Source organism: Melospiza georgiana, chromosome 32, assembly GCF_028018845.1.
Source record: "Melospiza georgiana isolate bMelGeo1 chromosome 32, bMelGeo1.pri, whole genome shotgun sequence".
In the NCBI taxonomy this organism is placed as follows: Eukaryota; Metazoa; Chordata; class Aves; order Passeriformes; family Passerellidae; genus Melospiza; species Melospiza georgiana.
The window spans coordinates 2,631,415-2,646,080 of NC_080461.1; the positions used below are offsets into that span (position 1 = coordinate 2,631,415).

General features: G+C 49.2%; 1 protein-coding gene across 2 annotated transcripts; it reads left to right on the forward strand.

Moving 5' to 3' along the window:
• The first annotated feature begins 363 nt into the window (after positions 1-363).
• LOC131094965 (zinc finger protein 239-like) lies at positions 364-14,403 on the forward strand. 2 transcript variants are annotated; one of them, XM_058042567.1, is made up of 3 exons: positions 364-805; positions 11,695-11,770; positions 12,565-14,403. In XM_058042567.1, the coding sequence occupies exons 2-3, from the start codon at positions 11,722-11,724 to the stop codon at positions 13,401-13,403; spliced, it is 888 nt and encodes a 295-aa protein (XP_057898550.1). In that variant the 5' UTR covers positions 364-805; positions 11,695-11,721; the 3' UTR covers positions 13,404-14,403. The 2 variants fall into 2 exon arrangements, with proteins under 2 accessions (XP_057898550.1, XP_057898551.1); XM_058042568.1 differs by lacking the exon at positions 11,695-11,770 and having other exon boundaries at positions 365-805.
• Positions 14,404-14,666: the final 263 nt, after the last annotated feature.

A 14,666-nucleotide genomic window follows, 5' to 3' on the forward strand; every position in this document is an offset into this window, starting at 1 on the left:
CTGGTCTCATTCCTGGTCCCTATTTCCCTTCCCCGGTCCCATTCCCGGCCCCCATTCTCGGCTCCTGTCCCCATTCCCGGTGCCATTTCTGGTCCCTGTCCGCATTCCCGGTGCCATTCCCGGTCTCCATTCCCAGTCTCTGTCCCTAGTCCCTGTCCCCTTCCCCGGTCCCATTCTTGGTCCCTATCTCCATTCTTGGTCCCATTCCCGGTCCGTCCCCCTACTCCCGTTCCCGCTCCCTGTCCCCTCTCACCGCACGCCGCCGCCATCGCTCCGGCCCCCCCAGCCCTCACGTAAGAGAGGAGACCCGGCACTGCTCCCGCCCACCAATCCCAGCGCGCGATCGCTCCCGTATTTGCATAACCGCACCCTGCGGTTTGGCCCCGCCCGCCGCCGGCTGCAGCCGCCTCCGGGCGCTGTTTGCTCCCAGTTCCCTCCCAGTGCTCCCAGTAAGAGCGGCACTGGCAGGGAAAGCGCTCCCAATTCCTTCCCGCAGCTCTCAGGATCGCTCCCGGTGCTCCCAGGATCTCTCCCAGTGCCGCGCGGGACGGGGTTGTTTCGGAACCCGCCCAGGGCAGAGCGCGGCTGCTTTTGGGAGTCGGCACTGCCCGGGCCGAGCTGGGAGCGGAGGAGGAGCGGGAGGAAGAGGAGGGACAGAGGAGGAGGAGGAAGAGGAGGAGCGGAAGGAAGAGGAGCGGGAGCAAGAGGACCTGCAGAACCGCGCTGGTTTCCCCGCCGCCTTCCCCCGCCGCTCAGGCCGAAGCTCCCCCGGCTTCTGCTGCATCGCCCCCTCCAGGAGCCACAGGTGAGTGGGGATGGGGGAGCTCGCACCAGATCCATCGAGGGGTCTCCGGGGGGGGGGGGGGGGGTTTCGTGGGGCAGGGGATGTTTGGATCTTGCAGGACCCCGAACCCGAACAGTAAATTTCCCCTGGAATGAGCATGGGGGCGTCTCACGTTCGCCCGTGTCAGGATCCGTCCTAGTGAACTAGATGACCTGATGGTTCGTAGGAGTGATCTCAGAGTGCAAAAACCAACACGGTACAAGGAGGTTTGCAGTGATAATCAAAACAGATGCAGTTTTATTGAAATAACTAGAGCAAAATGCGATAGAGGGATTAAGGGAAAGGAAAAGATAAAGAGAGAGGAGAGAGAGAGAGTGAAATAAACAGGGCCAGGAGACTTCTTCTCCTGTGTAATGCCTTTATTAAAAAGTGATCAGCTCAGGATCGGGCGGCTCGACGGGTCTGCAGCGTCCGTCGTCTCCCAGGGCGACTCAGAGGAGGAGGATATGCGCAGCTTTGTCCACCAGGGGCAGAGCTGGGGATCAGATCCTCTTGGGAGCCTTTTTGGGTCTCCTGATCCCATAAGATGGTGTCAGATGTTAGTTTCTCCCACTCAGTCGGCCTGGTCTCAGCTCCGGGGTCAACTCCCATGGTCAGGGCGAGAGGGTCCGAAGGTGTTCCGCATCTCTGCAGGCTCAGCACTCGGTTCTTCACGTCCAGACATCACTCTAGTCTCTCAACTTTTAGGTGGCTCGTTGTTTTTGGGGTTTCTCCATGAGTTTGGAGATGGGGGTCTCACAAAGCATTCTGGTCTTGCGAGTCACTTTGCATAACCCCCCCCACCTTCTCAGGTGTCTTCACTATTCTGGGAAAGGTACAACTTAGCCTCGGGCAAGGTCCCCACCCAGGAGAAGGGCCATTACCTCGCCCCGGCCAGGGCTTTTACTAATACAAAAACAACCATTAACGACAACGACCCGTGATTACAATAACAAAACACACAGAACTTGGGCAGAGCCAGTGGTCTGGCTGCCTTTTTGAAACTTTTTCTCATAAAAAAATATTAACCGAGTTTTTGTTCATAACAGTCCCCCCTCTTTTTCTTTGATCGAGCTTAAACTCTAAGCTCGCATCAACTCTCGATTTTTGTTTTGAATCTACTATAAATCTCTTGTGCACTTTGGTAATCACGGTTACTTAACCTTGTTACTTTTTTGGTTTCTTCAGGTTTGTCTTCACGGCAAACACTATTTTACTGAAACAGATAAATAAGCATAGTAAAAATAGCAATCCTCCAAGTGCACACACAGCGAGAAAAACTACCTTTTCCCACACATCCTTTTTGAAAATCTCCAGGTTCTCCCACCCGCTGGGATCAAGTGTAGGAGTTTGATCTTCATTATTTACACATGCTAACCTTTTTATTTCGTTTGAAATGTTCCTAATAATTGAATTCTTAATTTTTAATACTGCCTGGAGCCGGATAACTTTGTTTAACATAGATAGTGGGATCCGAATTTGGCTTTTACAATTTTGGATTTTCTCAATTTCTATTTCACTGTGCCTGTTCTGTTTAATTTCTCCCAAATTATATATAGGAACTCCCAAACTTGATCCAGTTTCTTTGGGTAATAAGAAAATTGGTTTTATCACTCTAGCAGTGCAGCTGCCAGACGAGATCAAATCTAGGGGTTTAAGGCTCCCCTGAAATGTGTTCTTAAATGAGTTTATCTCTTTTCCAGTATACCCATATAAATACTTGTAACAAACAATTTTTCTTACCATTTTCACTATTTCTTTGCTTTTTACTAGATCTGCTGAGCTTGTTTCAGCAGCATCCCATTCAAGGCACAACCAGGCTTCCCCTATAGGGCACTCTCCTAGGAGTGGCTGCCTAAAAGTGGCAGTATTGTATACTATCCAATACACTCTCATATTTTTTTTTTTTTTTTAAAAGACCAATTGGGAGAGGTTAACACAATCAGGGTTAGAACTGATGTGGACTCTCGACAAGGAGCTCACTTCCTCCTCACAGCGGGGTTGGTAGCATTCATTGCACGGCTCAGCTGGGCTCCCCTGAGCACCACCAGCAATCAGAGCCATCAGCACTACCCTTCCCAAGAGTCCGGTATGGGTCATCTCACACAGCCTGCCCACCCGGCCTTGCCTCTTGGGGAACTTTACTGAGGAAAAGCTTCCAAGCTCTTTAGAGTCTCTTCTACCCGCTTCTCTGGTTAAACCTCTCTTGGTCTGTTCCTTACCAATTTTGGTTTCCCCTCCCAGGGGAGTGTTCTGTAGAGGATTAACCTGGAGTCTTTAGAAATAAATTGGGGAACTTAACCAGAATTACTTATTTACAGTCCTAAACTTTTTACTAACATAATTTACACAGAACAGTCTTAAAACATTTTAAGCAATATTAGAACTCTTAACAAAACAATTTTTTTCCCACACAGTTCAGTCTTTTTGACTCTTCCTTCTGAGAGTCAACTTTAAATCCTTTGGTCCTTTTACCACAGTGTACTCAGGTGATTTAGCTTGTGAAGCAGATGAATCTCGTCCAGCGCCGGGGGGTGAGAGTGGTGTAGACTCTGGCCCAATGCCAGAGAGGGAAGCTGATGTTGGATCCAGTCCCGTACCTGGGGGTGAGACTGGCCCTTTTATTCTTGTGATATGAGTCCAACCTTTTTCTTTGGTCCGCACAGCTGAATTTGTGATCAGGAGCACCTGGAAGGGGCCTTCAAATTTAGACATTAATGCTCCCGTAGTCCATGATTTTATCAAAACCCAATCTCCTGGACTAATGTTGTGAACTTTTGTGTCGAGAGGGGAAGTTTGAGGAAGGTATCCTTTCTTTCTAAGTCCCTCCAGAGTTCTTCCAATTATTTCTAAATACTTTCTGGTAGCTTCTTCCCCTTCCAGATAGTCTCCTGTGCTATAAGGTGTTAACAAGAATGGCAGCCCAAACATCATTTCATAAGGTGAAATTCTTATGTCAGCCCAAGGTCTTGTTCTGATGCGCAATAGCGCTAGGGGCAAACACTTCAGCCAATTCATCTTTGTTTCCTCAATCAATTTAGTTAATACATTTTTGAGAGTTTTGTTCATTCGCTCCACCCTCCCAGAACTCTGGGGGTGCCACGGAGTATGCAACCTCCATTTCATTCCTAAAGCCTCAATTATATTTTGTAATGTTTGGGACACAAAATGTGGACCTCGGTCTGAGTCTATGGTGTTCACAATACCATATCTGGGGATAATATTCTCGAGGATTGCTTTTGCCACGACTTGAGCTGTTTCCCTCCTGGTCGGGAAGGCTTCTACCCAGTGTGTGAGATGATCAACTATAACCAGTAAATATCTGTATCCTTGCACTGGGGGCATTTCAGTGAAATCTATCTGTATGCTTTGGAAGGGTCTCAAGGCTAATTCCCTTCCTCCAGGTGCTACTTTTCTCATAACTTTCTGGTTCACTTTTTGACAAATGATACACCCTCTGGTAACAGCTTTAGCCAGGCTATATACCCCGATGCATAGGTTATTTCTTAGGAAATGATCACATAGTCCTTGGACTCCCCAGTGAGTTAATTTATGTAGTTCTGTTAGCACTGTCCGAGCCAGTGCTTTATTCAAAAACACCCGTCCATCTGAGGTTAACCACTCTCCCTGTTGTCCTTGATGTAACTTTAAATCTTTTATCGCTTCTAATTCTTCTTTACTAAATATAGGTTCCTCCCCTTTTTCAGGTGTCATTTTTGTCTTCAAAATTTTTACTGGATCCCCTGGTTCTAGAGCTGCTTCTTTGGCTATCTGATCAGCCAGTCGGTTTCCTTTAACTTCTAAACTGTCTCCTCTTTGGTGTCCCTTTATATGGACCACTGCTATTTCTGTAGGTTTTTGTAGGGCCTCTAGTACTGATCGGACTAGGTTCTCATGGGCTAAGCTCTTTCCCTTTGAACTTAAATACCCACGTTCCTCCCATATTTTCCCAAATGTATGAACTGTCCCATATGCATATTGGGAGTCCGTATAAATGGTTCCCCGGTCCCCCTCCAGTAAGTCCAGTCCCCTTTTCAGGGCATATATTTCACAACTTTGGGCTGACCAGCTTGGGGATAGTTTCCCTTTTTCTGCAATTTGTAATGTTTCTCCATCTATAATGGCATAACCTGAGGCTCTTTTTCCATTTACTACCCTTGAAGAGCCATCTATGAATAGGCTTCTTCCAGTTGCTAGAGGCTGATCTTCCAAATCTTCTCTTACTTTTGTTTGGAGATAAACCAATTCTAGACAATCATGTTCTAAATTCTCTATAGGCTCTCCCATTAGAAATTGTGCTGGATTGAGGGCATTTGATGTGATAAATTCTAAGTCCTCTGTATTCATTAGTATTATCTCATATTTTAATATTCTAGCATCGGTTAACCACTGCGGAGCTCTCTGTCTCAGTACTGCCTTAAGATCATGAGGAGTATGCACTTTAATTTTTCCCTGTAAGGTCAATTTTTGAGTCTCCTCTATCAGGATTGCAGTTGCTGCTACTGCCTGTATACAAACTGGCCAGCCTCTAGCCACTGGATCTAACAATTTGGATATGTAAGCCACGGGTTTCCTGCACCCTCCCCACTCTTGAGTTAATACTCCATAGGCTATACCTCCTTCTGCACTCACAAACAGGTCAAAGCCCTTCCTGAGGTCTGGTAAGCTTAGGACCGGGGCAGAAGACAATTTGTTTTTTAAGTTTTCCAATTGTTGATCATCTTCAGCTGTCCAAATTAGGGGTTCTGGGTCTACTAGTTTATTATACAGAAATTTCACACTCTGTGTGTATCGATCCAACCATAACTTACAATACCCGAACAAGCCCAGGAGTTTTCTCACATCTCTTTTCGTTTTTGGGGCCGGGAGAGCTAAAATACCTGAAATTCTGTCAGGGCTTAGTTTCTTATACCCTCCCCCTATTATGTGCCCCAAGTATGTTACTTCTGATTGCACAAATTGTAGTTTCCCTTGGGAAACTTTTAGTCCTTTCTCCCCTAGAAAATTCAAAAGTTTAATACTAGTTTGTCTGACCTGATCTTTTTCCTTTCCTGATACCATCAGGTCATCAACATACTGCAAGATCTGCACTTCTTGTTCAGGGACAAATTGTTCCAACAAACTCTCTAAAGCTTGTCCAAAGAGATTGGGGGATTCAGTGAACCCCTGTGGTAATCGGGTCCACCTTAGCTGTTGTCTCCTTTTTGTACTCGGGTCCTCCCATTCAAAGGCAAACCAATCCCTACATTCTGCTGCCAGAGGACATGCCCAGAAAGCATCCTTCAAATCTATGACAGTGAACCAAGCATGTTCTCTTGGAATTCTGCTTAGGAGACTATATGGGTTGGGCACAACTGGATGTCTGGCAATGGTTCTTTTGTTGACTTCCCTCAAATCTTGTACCAGCCTATATTTCCCTTCAGCCTTTTTAACTGCCAGTATAGGGGTATTATGTGGTGACATGCAGGGTTCTAAAATTCCCTCTTGCAACAGTTGCTCAATGACTATAGCAAGCCCCTTCTTTCCTTCTAGGGAAATCGGATACTGTTTAACCCGTATGGGTGAGGTATCATCCTGCATTTTTATTGTTATTGGTGGAATGTCTAATAAGCCTCTCTTTCCCCCCTCAGCCCATACCTCAGGATTTATTTCTGCAACATCTCCTTGAGACAGCTTCATCACTTGTACTACCATCCTCCCTTCCCTTGGAACAATCCCAACCCCCAAATGGACTTGCAGATCCCTTCCTAACAAACTTTTTTCTAAGTTAGGCAGATAAAGAAAATTAGCTTTATATTGCCTTGAGTTTCCAATTATTTTCACTTCTTCAATCACTGATGCTCTAAATGGTCTCCCCTCTGCACCCAATACTTCACAAAATTGTCTCCCAATTTCCATACCTTGTGGTATTTTGTTGAGACAGGACTTATCTGCCCCTGTATCAACCAAAAATTCAAATTCCTCATTTAGGGGTCCCACTTCAAAGTTTACCAAGGGCTCTTCTAGATGTTTCATCGGGTCCCCTATAGTAAAAAGCCCTTGACACCCCTAGTCCTCCCCCTTAAGAATCCTTCCTAAATTGTCCTGTTCCTTGGCTATTGCCTCATCGAGACTGAGCTTTTTACAAAACCTCCTGGTGTGTCCTACCTCCCCACAGTAATAACACTGTCGTCCTCTCAAAGGGACTTCTTGAGGTCTCCCAACCCTTCGTGCCCCGGTCAGTACTGGCCTTCCTCTGCCTCCCCCTGATGGTGGGCCCACCTCTCCTGCACTTTCTCTAGCTACTGTAACCATGATCTTAGCCTTGGCCTTTGCTTTATCTTCCTCCCTCCTTAAATACTTCTTCAATGCCTCTTTTAATAACTCATTAATGTCCTTCTCTTGCCAATCTTCCATCTTTTCCAATTTTCTCCGTATATCAGGCCAAGATTTGGTAACAAATTGGACTTTTAGTAGCATTTGACCTTCCGGGGTGTCTGGGTCTATTCTAGAGTACAACTGAAAGTTCCGCCTTAGGCGATTAAGCCAGGCAGCAGGAGCTTCATCTTTCTCCTGTGCACCCTCAAATGCCAATTGGGTATTAGTTCCTTTGGGAACTGACTCTTTGATCCCCCGTATTATCAAAGACCTATATTCCCTCATGGCCTTCCTCCCCTCCTCCTGGTTAGGGTTCCAGTTGGGCTCCGTTAGTGGCAATTTCTGTTCACCTGATGGCACCTGGGGTCCTGGACTGTTATCTTTCTCCCAAATTTTTATGCCAGCCGCCCTTATCATCTGGACCTCTTCTGGGGAAAATAATATACTCAGGATGGAATTCATTTCCCCCCAAGTGTAGATATTTGGACCTAGAAATTGATCCACTTGTTTGGCTATGCCCACTGGGTCCTCAACTAAATGCCCCAACTCTTTCTTGAATCCCCTCACCTCAGAAGCAGTTAGGGGAGCATTCACAAAGCCAACACCTCCCGCCACTCCTCCCATAGGAACCTCTCTGAGGGGAAAGAGTCTCTCTGCCTTGGAGGTCTTGGATCTGGTGCTACAGTACGGCCCATCTTCAGATGCCAAACTACTTTGTGGGTTTTCTGGGTTACCCTGAATGTTCTGCCCATCAGCAGGTGTATTTGCTGATAGCTGTCTATCGGGCGAGGAGGCATTTGTGTCCCAGGTAGAAGGAGGTAAAGGGACAGCAATAGGAGGGGGAGAAGAGCCTGAGTAGATATTAAGTGGAGCTGGAGAAGGCGTGGAGAATGCAGCAGGTGGACTAGGCACTTGTGGTGGTGCAGAAGGAACTGGAGGAGATACTGGGTTTATCATAGCTGAAGCTGAAGAGGTAGAAGGAGGAATTTGAGCAGGTGGTAATGAGATGGCAGCTGGGGGAGGAACCGGACCTGCCATTTGAGGTGCTTGAAGAAGAGGATTATAAGGTGGAGGGGCAGAAGGAGGCAAATAATCCAGGGGGTCCCATCTTTTACTAGTCCTATCATCCCCTCCTTCATTCCCCTCTTTCTTCCTCTGTACCTTACAAATTCGCACCCCTTCATCCCCAACAGCACTCTTTAACCAGCAAGCTACATACAATAATTGCTCAGGATCAGTATCCCCTCGAGCTGTCAGATAATTATTTAATTGTTGGCACATCCACTTATCCTTTGTCCCACACCAAGGCCATCCTCCTTGCAACTCTAATTCTGGCCACGCTTCCATACAATAATGGATCATTTTCACTTTATCTAATCCCTTCGTGGCCTCTATAGAATCCCATTTTACTAACAGTTCTCCTAAGGGACTACTAGGAGGTATATCCCTCAGTCTCTTGCCAGTCTTTTTACTACTACAACATCCCATTTTTCAAGTCTCAATAAAAAATATCCCGAAGGTGCCTCTACTGACCGGGAATTTCAAAAAAAACCTTCCTTGAGGAGCTCCAGCCTCCTCCACTGAACTTCAAATTTACTGCCTGATGCTCAGGACTTTATACTGAAACAACTGCCCAATCTCTTGATTGCCTAACTTCCCAGCGTCAGGTCTTACATCTATCGGGACTTAAACACACGAAGCCACGGCCAAGAATCCGGGTCGTGCCTGACACCCTCAGTCAGGAAAAACAACTGCCTGATTTTTAGTTTGCCTAACCCGCCAATTTTTAGGCTTCACCGTATCAGGACTTAAAAGCAAACCGCAGCCTCCTTCGCTGGGGTTTGTGCCTGACTCCTTTGTCAGGACTTACTTTGCCTGCAGGGCTTGTGAACCACCCGAATCCTTCTCGGGACTGACAAATCTTACTCGAATCCTTCTCGAGACTTACAAAAGTGCCTGACCTCCCTTCGTCAGGACTTACTTTGCCTGCAGGGCTTGTGAACCACCCGAATCCTTCTCGGGACTGACAAATCTTACTCGAATCCTTCTCGAGACTTACAAAAGTGCCTGACCTCCCTTCGTCAGGACTTACTTTGCCTGCAGGGCTTGTGAACCACCCGAATCCTTCTCGGGACTGACAAATCTTACTCGAATCCTTCTCAAGACTTACAAAAGTGCCTGACCTCCCTTCGTCAGGACTTACTTTGCCTGCAGGGCTTGTGAACCACCCGAATCCTTCTCGGGACTGACAAATCTTACTCGAATCCTTCTCGAGACTTTACAAAAGTGCCTGACCTCCCTTCGTCAGGACTTACTTTGCCTGCAGGGCTTGTGAACCACCCGAATCCTTCTCGGGACTGACAAATCTTACTCGAATCCTTCTCGAGACTTACAAAAGTGCCTGACCTCGCTTTGTCAGGACTTTGGGGTGCGTGCCACTCATACACAGTAATTCACTCCGCACGCCCGGAGTGGGGGGGGGCCCTTTATTCCCCCTTGGGAGACGACTCACTCACACTAATTCCACTCGCGTCCCCCTGTTCCTGGCCGCTTTTCTCGCGAAAAAACGGAACCGCAGTACTAAGGGGTCCACTCTCGCTTCGAAGGTCCGGCTGCCGGCCCTCGTCTCACTCACACACACATGCGCACGTCTCCCACTCCCGCCACCGAGTTTCTCACCAGTCCGGTGCTCCGGTGCTCCTCTGCGTCGCTGTCCTGAGCCGGTCCCTCTGGTCCTGGTAGCCAGCTGTCCTCTGAAGATCCAAGATGGCCAGTCCTGAGTCCTCTTGCGGTGTGGCTATCCCGGACGAGCGCCCCCAGCTGAAATAAACAGGGCCAGGAGACTTCTTCTCCTGTGTAATGCCTTTATTAAAAAGTGATCAGCTCAGGATCGGGCGGCTCGACGGGTCTGCAGCGTCCGTCGTCTCCCAGGGCGACTCAGAGGAGGAGGATATGCGCAGCTTTGTCCACCAGGGGCAGAGCTGGGGATCAGATCCTCTTGGGAGCCTTTTTGGGTCTCCTGATCCCATAAGATGGTGTCAGATGTTAGTTTCTCCCACTCAGTCGGCCTGGTCTCAGCTCCGGGGTCAACTCCCATGGTCAGGGCGAGAGGGTCCGAAGGTGTTCCGCATCTCTGCAGGCTCAGCACTCGGTTCTTCACGTCCAGACATCACTCTAGTCTCTCAACTCTTAGGTGGCTCGTTGTTTTTGGGGTTTCTCCATGAGTTTGGAGATGGGGGTCTCACAAAGCATTCTGGTCTTGCGAGTCACTTTGCATAACCCCCCCCACCTTCTCAGGTGTCTTCACTATTCTGGGAAAGGTACAACTTAGCCTCGGGCAAGGTCCCCACCCAGGAGAAGGGCCATTACCTCGCCCCGGCCAGGGCTTTTACTAATACAAAAACAACCATTAACGACAACGACCCGTGATTACAATAACAAAACACACAGAACTTGGGCAGAGCCAGTGGTCTGGCTGCCTTTTTGAAACTTTTTCTCATAAAAAAATATTAACCGAGTTTTTGTTCATAACAGAGAGAGAGAGGGGGGATATAGCTACCAACGCAGAGACAAAGTCCTTTGGTCCAGTCCAGTCGAGGATCCGTTTGTTACGCTGGGGAGATCTCAAAGGCTCTGGCTAACTCAGAGGTTTTTATTACTGAAAACTGTGAGGGGGGGTGAACAGGTACAATAGGGAACAGATGTAACAGGTAGTCCATGTTCTCAGCAGTAAGCGAGAGCCATTGTTTTCTTGGTTCAGTGGTCACAACCTGCAGGCAAACATCTCGCTTTGGTCAGCTTGCCTCCCCCACACACCTCCCCCGGGCTGGGGGTTTCAGTCCCAGTCCTTGGAAGGAGCAGAGGGGCCTTTTAGGAGTTTCACGTCTCAGTCCTTGATGGAGAAGCTTCTTACATCTCAGTCTGTCTGTCACGGTGGTTGTAAAACAGGTGAGGGTCTTCTGTGGGAGACCACCCGAAACTCAGGAGAAGTCCAGCCAGGCCAAGAGGTGGGACAGATTCCAAAGCTGCTATTGTTGAAAACGGGGTACCGTGCCCCCTTTCTTAGCATACAGCAAACACACCTGGGAAAACAAAAGCTTAACACTGAGTTTTCAGGTCTCAGGGCCTTTGGCATGTGACTTTTCTCCTTCAGAGCCAGATATTTTAGACAGGAGGCGTCTTCTCTTCAGTGGTCTCCCAAGGACAATCGTGAGGCAGATGAGGGAAAATTCGGACAGACTCTCACAGCCCGGTACTGGCGGGCACAGGGGCGATCTTGGGTTTGGGGATGCCCGGGAGAGCCGGGGGGAGCTCAGACACCCCGGAGCGGGGAGAGCGCAGAGGGGCAATCCCGGAGCCGGCGGACAAACCGGCTGCCTGGAGGGGTGCGGGAGGCTGGGGATGAGCGGGCTCCGGGCTTCCGAGGCTGAAAGGGGTGCTGACTTCTCCAGCTGCTCTTGGGCAGAGGGACCATCAAACCCAACATGCTCATCCCTTGTTTTTCCCCAAACCAGGATTTCCCATTCACAAAACTTGGCCCGATGCAGGAGGCCGTGAGGAAGAGGAAGATGGCCTGGGAGCCCCAGGCAGGTGAGGAGAAAGTCAGTGCCCCTTTCCCCCTCTCTCCTGCTCCATCTCCCAGCCCAGCACGGCCCCTGGCTGCAGGACAACCCTGCTGCCAAAGCTGTCCTGCTGGTCATGCCGAATTTTGCCCCAAAAGGCGAGAATAACTGCTTAAGAGACTCAGCCTAAGTCAGATAAGCAGGAGGTATTTTATTGCGATGCGTCGGAGAAATCACAAAATGGATTTCTGAGTTTCCCGTAACAAAGGCAGGCCTTTTATACAGTTTTTGGATATAAAATTACATCAGATCATATACATAATCATATCTTTGCATGAATATTCATATGGGGCGTGGTGTAGGCGGAGCGTGGGCGAGGACACCTCTTTTGAGGATCATCTTGGTGGTCGTTCTGGTTGCCTTCATCATGGGCTGGGGTCTCTTGATGAGTCTTCCTCCTTAAACTTTTGAACTTCTTTCCTAATTTGGTCAATTCCCGGTGTAGTTGGCTCGGTCCCTATGGCTTGGCAAATCTCTTAGGGTCAGTTTGACATTGCTGGCTCTGAACATGCTTAGCCCATCAGTTCTCCTATACCTATCTCTCTTTCCTGTCATTGTGTTTCATACTTTAGCTGATTTATTGCTTTATGTGTTTCCTAATGCTATGCTTTCTTCAAATGCCTCACATTCTATGTTTTAACTCATTATTTCTTGAAGGCTATCTGTTTTGGGGCTTCACTGGGGACGCACTGGGGGCATCTCCTTGCCCTTCCCTGTGGCACAGAGGCAAATCCCATCCTCTCCTTGTCCTTCCTCCCCCAGACCAGGAGCTGAGCATGGAGACCACGGAGGACAAATCCCCACAGCAGAACCTTTTGGAAGAGACTGTTTTGAGCAACTCCACAGCGCAGGAATCCAATGGGGAGGAAAAGTCTTGGAGAACCCGCACGAGGAGGGGCTGCAAACGCAAATCTCGGGGATCTGAGGAGGAAAGTCCCACCCTGGGCCGGGAAGGCGGCCGGAGCTCAGAGCTGGGGGTCCATGAGCAGATTCAGGATGGGGAGAAGCCCCACAAGTGCTCAGAATGTGGGAAGAGCTTCAGCAAGAGATCCTACCTGATCCGCCATTGGAGAATCCACACAGAGGTTCGGCCATACGAGTGTCCTGAGTGTGGGAAGAGCTTCAGGAGGAGCTGCTACCTGCCTGTCCACCAGCGGATCCACACTGGAGAGAGACCCTACGAGTGTGATAAATGCAGGAAGAGGTTTCAGACCAGTTCTCATCTCCGCCAGCACCAGCGCATTCACTCAGATGAGAGGCCCTTCCGCTGCCCTGACTGCAGGAAGGGCTTCAAGGACAGGTCTACCCTCTTCAAGCACCGGCACATCCACACCGGAGAGAGGCCTGGGGCGAGGCCGTACGAGTGTGATCAATGTTCGAAGGCTTTTAAGACCAGCTCCCATCTCCTGCTGCACCTGCGCACTCACACAGACGAGAGGCCCTTCCGCTGCCCCGACTGCGGGAAGGGCTTCCAGCGCAACACCCACCTCACCAGCCACCGGCGCATCCACACCAGGGAGATGCCCTATGAGTGTCCCGAGTGTGGGAAGAGATTCCGGCAAAGCTCAGCCGCGACCCACCATCAACGGAGGCACCACTAAGGGCAGCCCTGTGAGTGCCCTGAGTGCAGGAAGAGCTTCCTGTGCTGCTCCAGCTCCATCCCCTATGGAAGATCCACCCTGGATGATCCCCAGTGATCCCCAGTGATCCGTGGTGCCAGTGATCCCTGTTGGGAAGACACCTGGCTGGGGGGCTTCACATCCTCCTGGCTGCCTGTGGATACCTGCACACGTCCACAGACCAACATCCAAAATCCATTTTGTAGAGCTGGTTTGTCCACTCCTGACCCCAGAAAAAAATCACTTTTTGCCTCTTTTGGTGGCCTTAACAACACTGGATAGTCTTGGAGGTCTTCTCCAACATAAATCCATCGTTTTAATTCTCTCTGGCCCACGGGCATCTTCCACAGCCAAATGGGGAGAAAACTCTCAATGGGTTTTTGCCAATGGGACAAAACTCTCAATTTTGGACACAGTTGGGTGGAAACCCCTCCAAAAAAGGTTCTTCCCACCCGCCAAGCACGTGGTTGCTCTGCCAGCAGGGAAATATAAATCGTTTGGTTTTTTTTTTTTTGCCTTGAAATGAAAAGGTTTCTGTTCATTCCTTTCAAAGTCCTGAAACTGGGGTAGAAATAAAGGCGTTGAACTCAGGCATGCATGGGGACATGTGGAGGACAATTGTTGTGGTGTGCTGTAATGTCCCATTTTGGCCTTCCAGGTCATTTCCCCAAGTGTGCCTATACCTCTCTCCCTTCCCCCTTGCCCCCTTGCTGAGTGAGTCCTGTCAATCAGGCTTAACATTCCAGCAAGGCGTCGTGTGGTTGGTCAAGTTCAAAGGATGCCCCTATTCCCAGAGGTCATTGGCCTGTCTGGGTGTCATCTTCCCCTGAGACCCTGCCCCTCTCACCTGGTTGGTGGCTCACCTGTACCTCCCCTCCCCCTATCCCTGAGCTTAAAAGGGTGATCAGACCATGCGGCTGTGTTCTGTTGGAGCCGTTCCTCACGTTCAGACCTCTGTAACCATGGAATAAACCTCTGGACATTAAACCCTCCGGCAGAATCCTCTCCTTTTTCTCTTCACCATCGCCTGAAGCTATTCCTCCTGAGGTAAACGGGGTTCCTTACAAGCCTGGACTTGTTCAGTGCCCAGCTGCAACCACCAGCAAGCCAAGGTAGCTCTGGGGTGATACACCGCAGTTGCTGCCTTTGGCCCAGCAGCGAGAGTCAGACTGGCCCAGGCACAATCTAACTGGTAATATTGGGAGCCTTTTTCCAATAGTCAGTGGCATGTGTAGGGCCATGGGG

What these genes read in the sequence shown, in the direction of transcription:
- LOC131094965 (XM_058042567.1), top strand. Translation starts at nt 11,722, where the DNA reads ATGCAGGAGGCCGTGAGGAAGAGGAAGATGGCCTGGGAGCCCCAGGCA. An exon ending in GGCCTGGGAGCCCCAGGCAG is followed by an intron (nt 11,771 to 12,564) that starts GTGAGGAGAAAG and finishes TTCCTCCCCCAG; the next exon opens with ACCAGGAGCTGAGCATGGAG.